The sequence below is a fragment of the Mobula birostris genome, chromosome 30 (assembly GCF_030028105.1).
Source record: "Mobula birostris isolate sMobBir1 chromosome 30, sMobBir1.hap1, whole genome shotgun sequence".
Lineage (NCBI taxonomy): Eukaryota > Metazoa > Chordata > Chondrichthyes > Myliobatiformes > Myliobatidae > Mobula > Mobula birostris.
The window spans coordinates 39,943,702-39,959,518 of NC_092399.1; the positions used below are offsets into that span (position 1 = coordinate 39,943,702).

The window sequence follows — 15,817 nt, forward strand, 5'->3', positions numbered from 1 at the left end:
CTGGGTACGTCGATGAGCTGGGTACGTCGATGAGCTGGGTACATCGAGGCGCTGGGTATGTCGATGAGCTGGGTACATCGATGAGCTGGGTACGTTGAGGAGATGGAATGTGTGGCAGCACTAGTGGGCGTCCCCCAGCCCATCCTTAGTTAATACAAACAATGCATTTCACTGTGTGTTTCGATATACGTATGAGAAATAATCTGCATCTGATTCAACACAGGTTGTCCTCACTCACTGATGGGTGAGTCCTTTGCCTGAGGTGTGGCTGCAGGCTGGGTAACTGGGGGCTGTGCCTGCTGTCTCCAGTTACTTAATTCACGCAGATAGTGGTTGCAGAGCTAACAGTTCCCACCACTTCTCCCTTCCTGTCTGTGTGTGGGAACTGAAGCCAGTTTTGAGTTGTAGGGCCAGTATTTAATTGTGACTAATTGGAGCATATTCTGTTTGTCTCCGAAGGCCGAGAAGGGTCAGAAAGGTGAGCCAGGATTCCCAGGACTGACTGGCCTCCCTGGCAGAGATGTGAGTATCCCAGTCAAATTTTGTTCTGTTAGAGAATTCTACATTCTCAACTAAACATGAGGAGGGATATATTGAAGTGAGGGCAGGCTTATTGGTCAGATAGGCAAATTGGAATGGGGCTGTGGAGTGGGAGAGGTGGTGGGGTTTGGAGAGAGGGGGAAGATCATGAACATGGGGATGGCCTCTGGGCTGCAGACTGGGTACACTTGGCACACCTTGTCCCTGTGCCACAGTAAGCTAAATTGGAGGAGAGTTCTGTACCCGTGACGCTGGAAACCATATTGTAGACTGTTTGGTGTCTCTGCATACACCCGCTGAACATGACATATTCAGAACCTGTGCACAGATCCCACAGTGATTGGCTGCACATATGTAGTCAGAGAGCCATATGGCACAGAAACAGGCCCTGTGGCCCATCAAGTCCATGCTGACCTCAAACTACCACTTACCCAGACTAGGTCCATTACTTCTGTGCCTTGCCTAATCAACTTCCCAAAATGCATCATCTCACACTTGTCAGGGTTAGATTCCTTCTCCAAGTTTTACACAACATTTCACCTGAGCGCTTTTGTTCAGTGTTTGATAATTCAACCGCAGATGTGGTTTGTGCTGAGGAATCCAGGCATGGTTACAGTGTTTGCTGACACGAGTGTGGATCAGCCTGAATTCTTAAGTTATGGTTCCATTTGTTCTGATGACAGTGTATTCAACAATTCGAAATGAGTAGTTTGATTGTTGGGGCATTGACAATGCTAGGAAAGTAATATTTATTGTCTATCATCCTTGGCTGTCCAAGGAATACTGAGAGTCAATATCATGGTCATGGACTGGAGTCATCTATTCCGCAGAATGGATGAGCACAGTGGCTCCTTACCAGAAGAACTGTTATAACCTCAATGACACTTTTAACTCAGTGGAAAAGCCAGTCAGCAAGTTGTTCTATTACAAAATTCAGCCTCATTATTCGTGTTGGGTGGATTTTGTGCTCATTGGTCCCGAAATAGGGTTCCATTTACATGTGTGCAATGTTCTCCCTCACACTCCAGTCCAACATGTGGTGCACATATGTGTCTGCACATGTCCAAGCATGGAGCGTAGAATGGGTACAAGACCCTTCATGTCCTAAGCAAGTCACTGCCTAGTTATTGATGGTGTTAAAAACTGACTGGAGTTGGAATTGGAATTGGTTTATTATTGTCAAAGATAGCAAGGTCCAGTGAAGAGCTGGTCGTGCATTCTGCTCATAGAGATTAAAATTATTACATGGTGCATTGAGGTAGAATAAGGTAAAATCATAACAATGCAAAATAAAGTGTAGCAGCTACAGAGAAAGTGCAGTGCAGGTAAATAATAAGGCACAAAGTGATAATAGTGTGGAGGATCGGTGAGATTCTGGGGTCCGTGTCCATAGGGCACTCAAAGCTGCTGCGCAGGTTGACAGTATTGTTAAGAAGGTGTATGGTGTGTTGGCCTTAATTATCCCTGGGATTGAATTCAAGAGCCATGAGGTAATATTACAGCTATATAAGACCTTAGTTAGACCCCAGTTCTGGTCACTTCACTACAGGAAGGAAGTGGATACTATAGAAAGAGTGCAGAGGAGATTTACAAGGATGTGCTTGTATTGGAGAGTGTGATTAATGAGAATAGGTTGAGTGACTTCCTTAGAGGATGTGAGGTGACCTGATAGAGATGTATAAAATGATGAGAAGCATTGGTCGTGTGGATAGCCAGAGGCTTTTGCCCAGGGCTGAAATGGCTAACATGAGGGGGCATAGTTTTAAGGTATTTGGAAGTAGGTACAGAGAGGATGTCAGGGGTAAGTTTTTCGCACAGAGGGTGATGGGTGCATGGAATGTACTGCTGGTGACGGTGGTGGAGGTGGATACAATGGGACTCTTAGCTAGGTCATGAAGCTTAGTAAAATAGAGGGCTATGTGTAATTCTACACAGTTTCTAGAGTAGATAAAATAGTCAGCACAACATTGTGGGCTGAAGGGCCTGTAATGTGCTGCAGATTTCTATGTTCTATTGTGAAATCAAGAGTCCAACATATCATACTACGGAACCATATAATGACAGGAGGGTAGAAGCTAGTCTTGAACCTGATGGTAGGTGCTTTCAGGCTTTCGTATCTTCTGCCTGATGAGAAGGGGAAAAGAGACAATGTGTGGGGTGACTGGAGTCTTTGTTGGCTGCTTTACTGAGGTAGTGAGACAAAGCTCGTGGAGGGGAGGCTGCTAAAGCAGAGTTCAGAGAGTGGTTAGAGAGTTCAGAGTAACAAGGGGCTTGGTTGTTGGGTGGGATATTGAAAGGATGGCACTCAAGCCAAAGAGTGGGAGTGAATCAGGTGATCGGCTGTGGAAGAAGCACTGGGGAGATTTGATGGGGCGAGTAGACAGTCCTGTGCAGGAACTATCTGTGCTAGGAACTCAGTGACCCATGGAAGAGTTGGAACTTGTTGAGGGTTCACAGGGAACAGTAGGACTCCTGAAGGCATTTTCCACCAGTGACCACTAAATGTGCTGTGGTGCTCTTGCACCAATCCTCTGGAATGTTGGATTCTGGGAAACAGTGACCACAATTTCTGGCCATGAATTAATTGCTAGACAAGGGATTTCAGACCTGGGGTTTGTGGCTTGGTTCCTTAACACCTTGCTAACTGTTCTTTCTTGTGTATTTTTGTGTTCTCAGGGAAAACCAGGAGAGAAGTGTATTGTAGGACCAAAAGGTGCCAAGGTGAAAGACTTTGCATTGATTTGCATCTAGACCTGTGTCATAATTCTGCAGGACCTGAAGAAGGGTCTTGACCCGAAATGTCGACTGTTTACTCTTTTCCATAAATGCTGCCTGGCCTGCTGAGTTCCTCCAACAATTTTTGTGTGTTTCTTTGATTTCTAGCATTTGCATATTTTCTCTTGTTTATGATAAGATCTATACTTGGCTGCCATACTCAGCCATCATAGATGTAGAGTGGCATTAATAACCATGCAATCACTGAATGGTTACTGCATGCAAGGAGGCCATTCAGCCAATCACTCCTACTAGCCCTACCTCCCTGCTCTCTGCCCACAGCCTTGTACTCTTTTTCCTATCAAGTGCTTATTCAGTCAGCACCTTTTTGAAAGCCACAATTACACCAACACCGCTCACTGTATAACAAAATCTTCTCCTCGGGTCTCTTTGTTTTTTTCGCTGTCCACTTGCATGCACTGCCCCGGTTCTTGAGCCGTTACCAGTGGAGACAGCTTCTCTCTGTCCCCTCTGTCTATGGTCTTGATCCTTTTAAATCCTCACAACTTCCTCTGTTCCAAGGAGAACTACCGCTACTTCTCTACCCTCTTCATATAACTAATGATTCGCTCCTATTTTATTAAATCTCTTTTGCTCTCTTTCCTTTGGCTATACATCCTTTCTAAAATGTGTTGCCTAGGATTGGACACAATATTCCCTTTGTGGCTGACCCAGCGAATATAACCTAAAAAATGAAACCATTGGAAGTATACACCATGTCAGACAGTATCTGTGGAGGGAGAAACAAAGAAATGCTTCAGCTCAAAGATTCTTCATTGGCACCAGAAAAGAGAAAATAAAAGCAAGAGAGCACCAAGTTGTAGGAAGGGTTAAGAGAGCCGATGGGCCTCTGGATCACAGATATTTCCTGTCCAACTTACTCCCTATGTCCCATCCATCCCTCCAAAACACCCTTGCTGCTGGTTGCTGACTTGACATCTCTTTTTCTGAGTTCTGATGAAGGATTTTCAACCTAAAGTATAAACTTCTGTATCTGCTTCAACAGATGCTGACTGACTGCAGAGCATTTCCTACATTTTCTGATTTTATTTCAGATCTAAAGCAGCTCTTTGATTTTTGTCTGGTGACTAGTTGCTCTGGTGCTCTACCAATTTATGAAGTCCATAGTTCAAATGCTGTTTTCACCCCTTTCTTAATCTGGTCATCACTAGTTGCTGTATTATTTTTAGATATTCTGAAATACAGTGAAAAGGTTTGTGTGTTTCATGTCATCCAGACAGATCATTCCCTTCACAAGTGTATTGAGGCAGTACAAAATGGAAAAAAATTACAGAATGCAGGATTTAGTGTTACAGTTACAGAGAAAGTGCGAGGTAGGCAGACAAATAAAGAGCTACGGTGAGGTAGATTGAGAGATTTTTTATTGCGTAAACAAAAGCTGCACTTATTTCCAAGATCTCTTAGCTCCTGTCTCTTTTTAGAATTGATGAGATCATTGTTTCAACCCAAATGTAGAGCTTCTCATTTCTCAGTGTTAATTTCCATCTGCACTTATCTGTTCATTCTGCCAGTACGTCCATTTCAATAACACCCATTTTAACAGTCAGTAGAACATCAAACACAGAACAGTACAACATGTACAGGGCCTTGGCCCATGATGTTGGATCAGATTTGTAACCAACTCCGACATCGATTGAACCTTTCTCCCCCCACATTCTCCTCCATTGTTATTTCTTCCATCTGCCTGTCTAAAAGTCTCTTAATTGTCCCTAATGTATCTTCCTCTCCACCACTCCTGGCAGCATGTTCCATGCACTCACCATTCTGTGTAAAAATTTTACCTCTAACATCCCCCAATACTTTTCTCTGATTACTTTAAAATTATGCCCTCTCATATTAGTGATTTCTACCCTGGGAAAAGGTCTCTGGCTATCCATTCTATCTATGCCATTTATCATCTTATACACCTCTATCAAGTCACCTCTCATTCTCCTTCACTCGAAAGAGAAAAGCCGTAACCAGCTCAACCACTCCTCATAAGAAATATTCTCTGATCCTGTCAGCATCCTGATAAGTCTTCTGTGCTCTCTCTCTAAAGCTTCCATATCTTTCCTATAATGAGGCGACCAGAACTGAACACAGTACTTCAGGTGTAGAGCTGCAATAGTAAATTGTCATAAGATCCCTCTGTTCCTCCACACTTTTAAGAATCCTGCCATTAACCCTGTATTGGACCTTCAAAAGTGAATCACTTTGCACTTTTCCACAATAAACTCCATCTGCCACTTCTCAGCCCAGCTCTGAATCCTATCAGTGTCCGCTTGTAACCCACGCAACCTTCTACACTATTCACACCTCCACCAACCTTCATATTATCTGCATACTTATTAACCCACCCTTCCACTTCCTCTTCTAAGTTATGTACAAAGTTCACAAAGAACAGAAACCTGTGGACACTACTAGTCACAGACCTCAGGGCAGAATAAACTCAATCTATAGCACCTTCTACCTTATACAGGCAAGCCAATTCCAAATCCATGCACACAAATTTCCCTGGATCCCATGCCTCCTGACATTCTGAATAAGCCTATCATGGGGAACCTTGTCAAAGCCTTACTTAAATCCATTTTTACCATATCCACTGATCTACCTTCATCAGGTCAGATGGCCAATGACAGCTGTAGGAGTAGCCTTCCTGTTGGCTCCTTGTGTCTTTTCACATCAGCAGCATAACAAAGCATAGGGCTGGTACAGAGAGACTCTCTCAGCCAGTTGCTGAGACATTGTGTCTCCCAGTCAGGGCAGAGGGCCAGTGCTCAGACACTGTTTCTCTCAGTCAGGGCAAAGAGCCAGTGCTGAGACACTGTTTCCCTCAGTCAGGGCAGAGGGCCAATGCTGAGACACAGTTTCTCTCAGTCAGGCCAAAGAGCCAGTGCTGAGACACTGTTTCTCTCAGTCAGGGCAGAGAGCCAGTGCTGAGGCACTGTGCTCCCAGTCAGGGCAGGGGGCCAGTGCTGAGGCACTGTTTCTCTCAGTCAGTGTAGAGGGCCAGTGCTGAGACACTGTGCCTTTTGAACCAGTGACTGTGACAATCTTGCTTCAACTCAAAACCTGTTTGTTCTGTGGACCAGGGAGATCCAGGACCAGTGGGACCAGAGGGCCTTGCCGGTGAGCCAGGAGCCCCAGGCCCTCCTGGTGTTCCAGGAATCGGAATCCCAGGAAAGCCGGTGAGTATCCATGCAGGAATGAGCAAACACAGCACTGACTGGCACCATTGACCAAGGCACTCGGGCTCAGGGAGGATGGCATGGAGCAAATTGGTCACGATGCACTGAGGCTCAGGGAGGGCGAGGGTTTGGGGAGAACACCCGCCAGTGTGACTGCTGAGTCCCTCCAGACACTGGCTGGGGTGCAGAACGCTTAGATAATGCGCATGTAACCCTCAGGCTCGGCCAGCACGTGTTCGTCTAGGGGAAGACAGCTTCTGGCCCAGCCAAACTGAGAAACCTCATCTGTGTGGAAGCTGCATGATGTGTTGCTTGGTTACAAAATATCAGGCAGTACGCCATATGCAATTAAATGATTGGACTTTATAAATCCTAATCTGAATGTAGAGTTAGCAAAGAAAATTAAAATATAAAGGGCCCATTTTAGGGAAAAAGTCAAAAGTGCACATTGGAGCTCTGATCGATCGACTTCCTCCTGGCGTCACTGACCTTTCAACACTCGATCCCTGTCCACTCCGCCCGGTGGTTTACCAGCTCTCTCCACATGCGTCTTCTTCTCTCCCCGAAAAAAGACTGCGAAAATCTCTCTTCCAGACCTACAAGAAAGAAAAACATCCCTCTCATCGGATAGCCCCACATTCCAAAGCCCTGTTATCTCTAGTCATAACCCAGACATTGCTGCTATAGAGAGGCCATTCCATTAACAGTGAAACTTTACAGCGTGTTACACACAGGACAGTCAGAAGTTGGTTGGATGACAACACTGACTCTCCTAGCTACTGCTCACACACTCTCCCCTCCTTCCTGCCCCCAGGTCCCCCTCATCCTCCCACACTTCCCTATGCCTCACCTACAGCCTCCCATCATCTCTCCTTGCTCTCCCTCTTCCCTTCTCCCAGTCCTTCCACTACCCACTGCATTCTCCACCTCCCTCTGCTCCCTCCCTCTACCTGGGCTCTGATTTTGTCATTTAACCTCTGACCTTCTAGCCCAGCCCCTCATTGGCTGTGCTCTGCATGCACCAACTTCTCATAGCCAATTGAAAGGAAACATTTTCTTCATACACAGTTGGTTCTCCTTTGACAGTCAGCCTTACTCACAGCTGACACAAATCAAAGATGGCATGGATATTTTATGTGGAGATACATCACCCACATAAATTCTTCATGGTAACTGATGGCAGTGTCTGGAATTCCCCCATACTCCGTGATAATCTTGAAGAGTTAGCAACAGCTGCTTCCTCCTTCTCACCTCCAGTATGTGATACCTAGTCCAAGATATGAAAGCAGTTGTTTCACCTTGTGTGGCTGTGATCTGTTGTGACTGTCCTGACTCTGGTTTGTCTTCACCATGACATCCTGGTGCAGAGCTCCCCATGGAGTGCTGCGGGAGACCTGGAAATGTCTTGCACTGGAAGTAACTATCACTGTCCACTGCCAGCATAATGTAAGCTGTTTACTCTCATACTGAGGGTCAGTGTAGTTTTATAGTACAGCCAAGGCTCTGACCCCTACACCCACAACACCTACCATGTGTAGCTCAGCCAATTAGCCATTGTCCTGGCCGATCCTGCCCTCATTACCCTGCACTGACTGACTGCTTGGGACTCCTCCAGGTCCAAAAGCACTGCACCATCAACCCCCACAATGACCCTGTCCAATTCCCACCCCCGACTCGTCAATGGTATTCCTGGCCCTGTTCCCCTATCCCCAAAGCAATATCTACTCCTCACCCCTCACCCACAACTTTAAGTTCTGCTTCCCATCGATTCCACATTCCAACTTCCATCTGCAGCCAAGCAGCACGGGATTTACAGCATTGTATTTGTGGTTCAATCTGCAGACAACGTGTTCCCAAGCCATCGCCTGGGATCCCAGGATAGGGTTGCATTCTTCCAGCTTCAGATTCATTGGGGCTTGGGCTAAGCATAAAGATGAGCTTCATATTTGACATGTCGATCAGGATATCGAGACAAAGGCAAAGCATTTGGGTCAACGGTGGACACCATCCCAGGATGTGCTGGGGGCAGTCTGCAACTGTCACCACACTTCCAGCGCCAACATAACATGCCCACAATTTACTAACCCAAACCCGTACATCTTTGGAGTGTGGGAGGAAACCAGAGCATCTCAAAACCCACATGGTCATGAGGAGAACATACAAACTCCTTTCAGAGAGCAGTGGGAATTGAACTCAGATTGCCAATTTTGTAAAGCATTATACTAACCACTATATTACCATGTTGCACACATAAAAATTGCTGGTGAACGCAGCAGGCCAGGCAGCATCTATAGGAAGAGGTACGGTCGATGTTTTGGGCCGAGACCCTTCGTCAGGACTAACTGAAAGACGAGATAGTAAGAGAATTGAAAGTGGGATGGGGAGGGGGGACTGTACCTCTTCCTATAGATACTGCCTGGCCTGCTTTTTATGTGTGTTGCTTGAAATTCTAGCATCTGCAGATTTCCTCGTGTTTGTGTTTTTATTACTATGTTACCTTGGGCTGAGGTGTCCGTCACCTGCACAGTCCCAGACCCACCACCCGGCCCACTGTGTCTCACTCAGATATAACTACACTTTCAGAGTTTTGCTCAGTGAAGTCAGATCTCTGCGCCACCATGTTCTGGGTCTAGGCTCTTGATTCCTTTCCCCACCTCTCCTTCCCCCCCCCCCCACCATATCCCCATCCCCGTTGTTTCCTCTTGTCACCCTCTCAGCACCACTCCTGTTGCCCACTCTGTCCTCTTGGTGACACCCCTCCCAATGGAGCATAAATAAACACAACGTCTCCTTGGTTTGTGCAGTGCTGACGATCGTTTACTTTTCCATCCCAAAGGGAAAGCCTGGTGGCCCACCCGGAGTCAAAGGAGATCCGGTAAGTTTGTTTTGGATTTGGAAATTTCCCACCTGCCCAGCCTCTCCTGGGCATTGCTGCCTGTTTCACCCTCTCAGTTTGTTGGTGGTAAACGACTGGGCTGATTGCATTCTGTACTCTCCAGAACCATCTTGGTGTTTAGGGAGCCAAGGTTCATTACACCATTACCAGCAAACCAGAGAGGACAGACACAAGGATGTGAGAACAAAGCTGTGGAGGATGTCCAGTGGGGTAGTCAGAGTTCAGGGCCTGTACTGTGGCTATAGTGTCCTCAGGGACTGGGGGTGTGAACTGTGGTCACGTGGAGGGAGAGGATAGGCAGTAGCAGATTGCTGGTTGGCACGTTTAGAGGCAGGAGAGACTCTGTAGCCAAGGTGTTGGTAGGTGATAAGAATCTGGGAGGAGGGATGATCAGGCTGTGGGTCTGAATTCCATAGGGAGTAGGGAGCAGTTCATGAATTTGAGATGACCTGACTTTAGAAATCAACAAAAGGCCATGAGTGTAGGGTGATCATCAGCCTAACGTGAGGTTGGTGCGGCACAGTGGTACAGGAGTGGAGCCTCACTCCAGGTTCAGTTCCAATTTCTGTGCTGTCCACGTGCACTTTTTATGTTCTTTCTGTGACTGCGAGGGTTTCCTCTGGAAGCTTGATTTTTCTTCCACATCCCAGAGTCTTGCAGGCTGGCCAGTTAACTGGCCGCTGCAAATTCCTACTAGAGGATGGATGGGTGGCAGAGTATGGGCCGAGCTAATGAGAGTAGAGCGAGATGAATATAAATCAGTGGTTGAATGGCGGTGCAGGCTCAAAGGGCCGAATGGCCTACTCCTGCACCTATTTTCTATGTTTCTCTGTTTCTGTGTTGATGGTTAGTACGGAAACAGTGGGCCAAAGGGCCTGATTCTGAGCCGTGTTATCTTATGACTTTGTCCTCAATACTTTGCTCTGACTGTGGATGAACGTCTCAGTGTTAAGTTTACATCCTCTCCTGTGCAGGCAGATTCCATCACTCGAAGAAGATGCAGCGGTCAGTGATGGGAAAGTTGTGGGATTATTATCTGTTCTGCAGTTGGAAGGCTGATGAGTTGGGCTGGCTGCTCTGCAGTGAAGATTTTATGAGGGCCTGCTCAATTTCAGTCTTTTTACTTTGTTCTGTCCCTGTGTTGTGTAGGGAACTGATGGGAACCCTGGCCCTGATGGTCTCCCCGGAAAACAGGTGAGGAATGCGTATGCTTATCTCTGAAGGAGCAGGCTCTGATCTGACAGTCAGGGAAGTCTACAGTCTTCAGCGTCAACAAGGCTGTGGGGTGCTGCCTCAGGAAACAAAGTCCACGAGGGTGACTGGAGGGAAAGGATGTGGTGAAGTACTGCAGACATCTGCAGTTAACATCAAATGCAGGGGGGATGGGATGGATGTGGTTTTATTCTCTCTGATTGGAGAGCTGGCAACAGTGGGCAAATTAGCTCCCCATCCAGCTGTGATTCAGCTACATTGGAGAAAGCTGACTCCATCTGATTCATACCCACCCTGCACCAGGAGTAAAAAAATACTGTTTGAAACCCTCAACTAAACATGCAGCACCTGTAGAGAGAGAAAGGCTCCAAGTTTCAAATCAGTGACTCTCCAGCAGAGCTTAATCGTGGCATAGGAGTGCTTGGTGGAACAGTGTGGAGAGGTTTTTGTCTCCACTAGTCCTTGCCATGTGTAAGACAGAATTTAGAATTCTACTCTGATTTTTATCTGGACAAGATCTGGATTTGCTCTGTCCACAGGTGTTGTTCCTGCTCTGGACGTGTACGATGGGATGGTCTGGAGAGAGCTTTACTCTGTATCAAACATACACCAAGATTGGAGGTGCACTGCACAGCAAGGAAGGCTATCAGACATTAAGACTGGGACAGAGAAGAAGGCCATGAAAGCTGGAAAATGGGCTGAAAAATAGTAGATGGAATTTAATACAGACAAGTGTGAGGTCTTGCACTTTGGGAGGACAGCCAGGGTAGGACTTACACAGTGACTGGTTAGGCACTGAGGGGTGAGTGATGAGAGTCCTTGATGAGGATAGTTTGGACCCAAATGCTGGAATATTCAAAGCAAGGATTGAGACACGGTATCAAGCTGGATCTAGATCTGAGCACAAAACAAATGCTAAACGATATCATTAGCAGGGCTTAAAATAAAGCACTGAACCTCAGTTCAGTGCTCTTTAAATACTCAATTCTTGGCACCCAAAACATGATTGCCAATTAGCAGGACTATCCTGAATCCTTAAAGGGATGCATACTCTGGGAGAGTTAGAGCATCTGAATCCCGGAAGCTGGCATGGTTGGGAGCATCTTGTAACAGGATCCCTTCCCCACAGCTGACTCCTGGTGGCCTTGGCTACTTGGTGATGGTAGTCGTGGATGAGAGCTGGATCCAAGATGACTCTTTCAGGCACCCAGCACCTCTCCTCATCTGAATTGTGTCCAGTCCATGAGGTATTGCCAAACATCCCGAACAGTATATGTCCAAAAGCCCTCTCACAGTGAAGACCTGTTCCCCATCAATAAAGTTCTGTTGCAGCAGGGCTGACGGTGGTGGGACAAAGGGCCTGGTGCAGACAGGTTTTAATTTGGAGATGTGGAAGGTGGGATTGATCTTTAGGATCCTGGGGAGCTTCAAGATGAAAGCCACTGGGTTTACTTTTCTTAGGGTTTCAAAGGTCCAGTGAACTTGGGCGCCAACTTTCTAGACCCCACATGGAGAAGCAAATCATGAGTGGACAGCCAGACCTGCTGCCCACGTTGCAGTGTTGGTCCCTGCCTTCTCCTTTGGTTCGCCTTGGTTTCCACCCTCTGTGTAGAGGCCAGCAAAATCTCTTGCCCTAATCCATTTTTGCTTGCAGTGTTGAATGAGATCTTCAGCTACAGAACCCCAACCTCAGCTTCCTGTTCCAGAAAGAGAGGTGGAGGAACACCAAACTAGTACTCGGATGGTGACATCCCGTGCACCGAATGCTGTAAGGTGTAAGGTAGTGTGAGTGACCTCTGCCCACATCAAATGGTCACAGCATTCATCAGGTCTTTCTGAGACCAGGCATCTCAGGGTACGTTCTAAATCTTGGTTGGTCCACTCCATCTGGCTGTTGGACTGTAGGTGAAACCTAAAGACTTGCTGTTGTCTCAGTCAGCTTACAGAGCACCTTCTAGAAATGTGATGTGAATTGTGGACCACGGTCTGAGGCAATGTCCACCAGGAATCCGTGGATCCTAGAGACCTGGTCCAGGACGATTTTGTCCATCTCCGCCGTGGATGATAGCTTCTCCAAGGCAATGAACTTGCAGGCTTTTGAAAACCAATCGCCAAATCCCATGATAATCACTGATGACAGTCTTCCCTTTGGATGGCGGAAGACCCATGACAAAGTCCGTGGAGATGTGTGCCCACAGTCTTTCTGGGACAGTCAGGGAGTGGAGGAGCCCTTGATGTTGGGTATGCAGCTCCTTGTTCTAGGCACACACCTCGGATGCCTGCATATACTGATGATCCTCTAGTCATTCTAGGCCACCAATACCTCCTCTTGATAAACTCAAGGATCTTAGCAATCCCTGGGTGAGCAGTCAATCTCGACAAATGTCCCCATTAGAATACCTGGGACTGGTCAGAACTTGGGATGAAGAGCTGACTTAAATGACCATTCTTTGGAATCTCCCCTTGTACTTAGGCCTTGTGAACAATACCCCATTGAATTGCCGCTGGGGCAAAATGGTGGTAGGCTGCTCCTCTGTGATGGAATAGGGCATTTGGCTTCAGTTTTTTGATGCTGGTTGGTAGGTCAGAATGAATTCAAAACGGTTAAAGAGCAAAGACCAGCTGGCCTGCTGGAATTCAGCCTCTTGGCCTCCTTTATATACCCTTCCATTGCACTTTTCTATGGGGCTGAGAGTGTGCATAAGGCCAGGTACCAGGCAGCAGGTCTATAGGGTTCGTACGGTGGAAGAATCGAGGCCTTTCCCTTGCTGAAGACTTCCTCCAAGTCCTTGTAGATGGAAGGGATTTTGACCCGTTTGTATGATGCTATCTCCTCAAGATCTTCCTTTGAGGACAACTCCTGAGGTGTCTTAGGTGGCAGGGGTAAATCGACCAACCTCAGAGTCCTCTCCCTCAGCTCACGAAGTTTATTTGCAGAAACGGTGGCCAAATCCCTGTCTATATCCTCAGGTGATGGCAACAAGGTGTTACAGATGGCCCTTGCCTCCCAACTCATGCTAATAGGCTTCAAGGATTGAAGGATCTGGGTATCTGCGTTTAGGAGTCTTTCCTTCCTTGAGACCTGGCAGTTGATTCCTTAGGCTTAGCTGCAAGTTTTCCAGTTTTCCAGACTGCTCAGGCATCTCCTTGGTCTTCTCCAGAACTAGTTCTCTCTCTAGTTCACATGCAGTCCTGACGAGACAGTGTCAGCTCTAGCACTGTCCTGTTGGCTGGGACTAGCTTGTCTGTCTTTGAGGGCAGGATAGGTCTCCAGAAGGCTCAGGCTACCTTGCACTGAAGGCCGCCACTTTCTTGGTGGTTGATCTTTGGGGGCCGGGGGGTCAGAACACCATGCAGCAAACACACCCTCTTACAATGACTGGACCAAGCAATAATTCTCCCTTCCCTCTGGTCCACAGATGGGTTATGCTGCAACAGTCAAGGGTACCTGAGGATCAAGGGTATGAGTGGAGAGTCAATGATTTAGAAACTAATGTCTTTCACATGATCTTCAATCCTCATCTGCAAGACCAATGTCTTGCTGGATCAGCCCAGAACCCAGCAGGCAGCCATCCAAGACAGTTGCAAGCATGGACTGGCCCAACTCTCGCAGCGGTACGTCTAACAGATGGGTGGTCCTAAGTCCAAGTAATGACCTGCTGCGCCAGAGTCCAAAAAAGCCTTCACCTGCATCAAGTTCTTACCTCAGGTGCACTCTGCTTTCAGCATGAAATGAGAATCCATGGGATTGGGAGTAGTGGCTGCTACCATCACAGTCCTCTTGACACTGGGCAGTCTTTGCAGTTCTCCCAAAGATTTCAGCCTGAGCCATTAAGCCCACAGTAAAAGCAGCTATCTTGACTCTGATGCTGAGACTTCCAGTGCAGCCATCCTGTATGGGCTTGACAGGATCTTGAGCAGGAGGTGGGCTGGTCATAGTCCGAGGTTGGGGAGTGAAACTGCAATACGTTGGGACTGGGCTCAGACCGGCTCTCTTTGACCTCCTGAAGAAATCCTACTTTCACATTGCCAGATGATTATCAAGAAGGACTGGTTGCTCAGTTCTCTGCTGGCTTTCCCAAGGCAAGGGCATCCTTCAGTTCATCTCAGATTCTGGCAGTACAGCATGGCCAAGGCTTCCTCATTCCATCCACTCTCCTGGGCCAAGGTCCAAAATTTGATTGCATAGTTGGATGCTGACCATCCACCCTGCTGAATCTTCATCAGGAGGTCTGAGGCTTAGCTGGCTCTGGCAAGGTAATGGAATATCTTTTTCTTGGCGGCTATGAATTCCTCCAAATCAGAGCAAATTTCTGACCTGCATTCCCAATGCAGAGTGGCCCAGGCTAGGGCTCTTCCAGTCAGAAGATAGATAATGAAGGCCACCTTTCTGTGCTCCAAATGGAACTGGGATGGCTGAAGTTCAAAAACTAATGAACATTGGATGAGGAAGCCGCAGCAAGAACCCAAGTCATTGTCAGATCTCTCTGGGGTTGGAAGCTGTCGTGGCTCTGCAGAGCTACCGACTGTCTCTCCCAAGCGATTGACTTTCTTCTTGCAAAAGTTGTCAAAGAGTTATCTGGAGTTTGTGTATCTCCCGGCTCAGTCTGGAAATCCTCTCATGGTTGGCCACAGCCCACGAGAGACTCTGATACCCTGCTGACTCAATTGTACTGTGACAAGAGTCCTTGATGAGGATGGTTTGGACCCAAATGCTGGAGTATCCGAAGCGAGGATCAAGATATGGCATCAAACTGGATCGAGATCTGAGCACAAAACAAATGCTAGGCAATCTCACTAGTAGGGCTTACCATTGAGAAATGAGGCTCCATTCAGGTGCTCTTTGAACACCCAATTTCGGTGCCCAAAACATGATTGCCAATTAGTGGGACCGTCCTGAACCCTTAAAGGGGCTGTGCCAGCTAGCCATACACTGGAGAGTTAGATCATCTAAATGCCGGAAGCTGGCACAGTTGGGAACCTCTCGTAACAGGGTGCGATAGAACTGGGCATCTGAGAATACAGACTGAAAAGCTTGAGCATGTAGACATTAAGGAAGAGGATGTGCTGGAGCTTTTGGAAAGCATCAAGTGGGTAAGTCTCCGGGACTGGATGAGATGTACCCCAGGCTACTGTGGGAAGGCAAGGGAGGATATTGCTGAGCCTCTGGCAATGATCTTTGCATCATCAGTGGGGACTGGAGAGG

At 47.3% G+C, this 15,817-nt stretch overlaps 1 protein-coding gene across 1 annotated transcript in view; it reads left to right on the forward strand.

Moving 5' to 3' along the window:
* Window positions 1–15,817, forward strand: part of col16a1 (collagen, type XVI, alpha 1) — a 401,818-nt gene that overhangs the window by 115,033 nt on the left and 270,968 nt on the right. Inside the window, exons 14-18 of the mRNA XM_072247276.1 lie at window positions 460–522; window positions 3,217–3,261; window positions 6,408–6,503; window positions 9,340–9,378; window positions 10,549–10,593. Coding sequence (XP_072103377.1) covers window positions 460–522; window positions 3,217–3,261; window positions 6,408–6,503; window positions 9,340–9,378; window positions 10,549–10,593 — 288 coding nt within the window. The remainder of the gene's footprint in view (window positions 1–459; window positions 523–3,216; window positions 3,262–6,407; window positions 6,504–9,339; window positions 9,379–10,548; window positions 10,594–15,817) is intronic.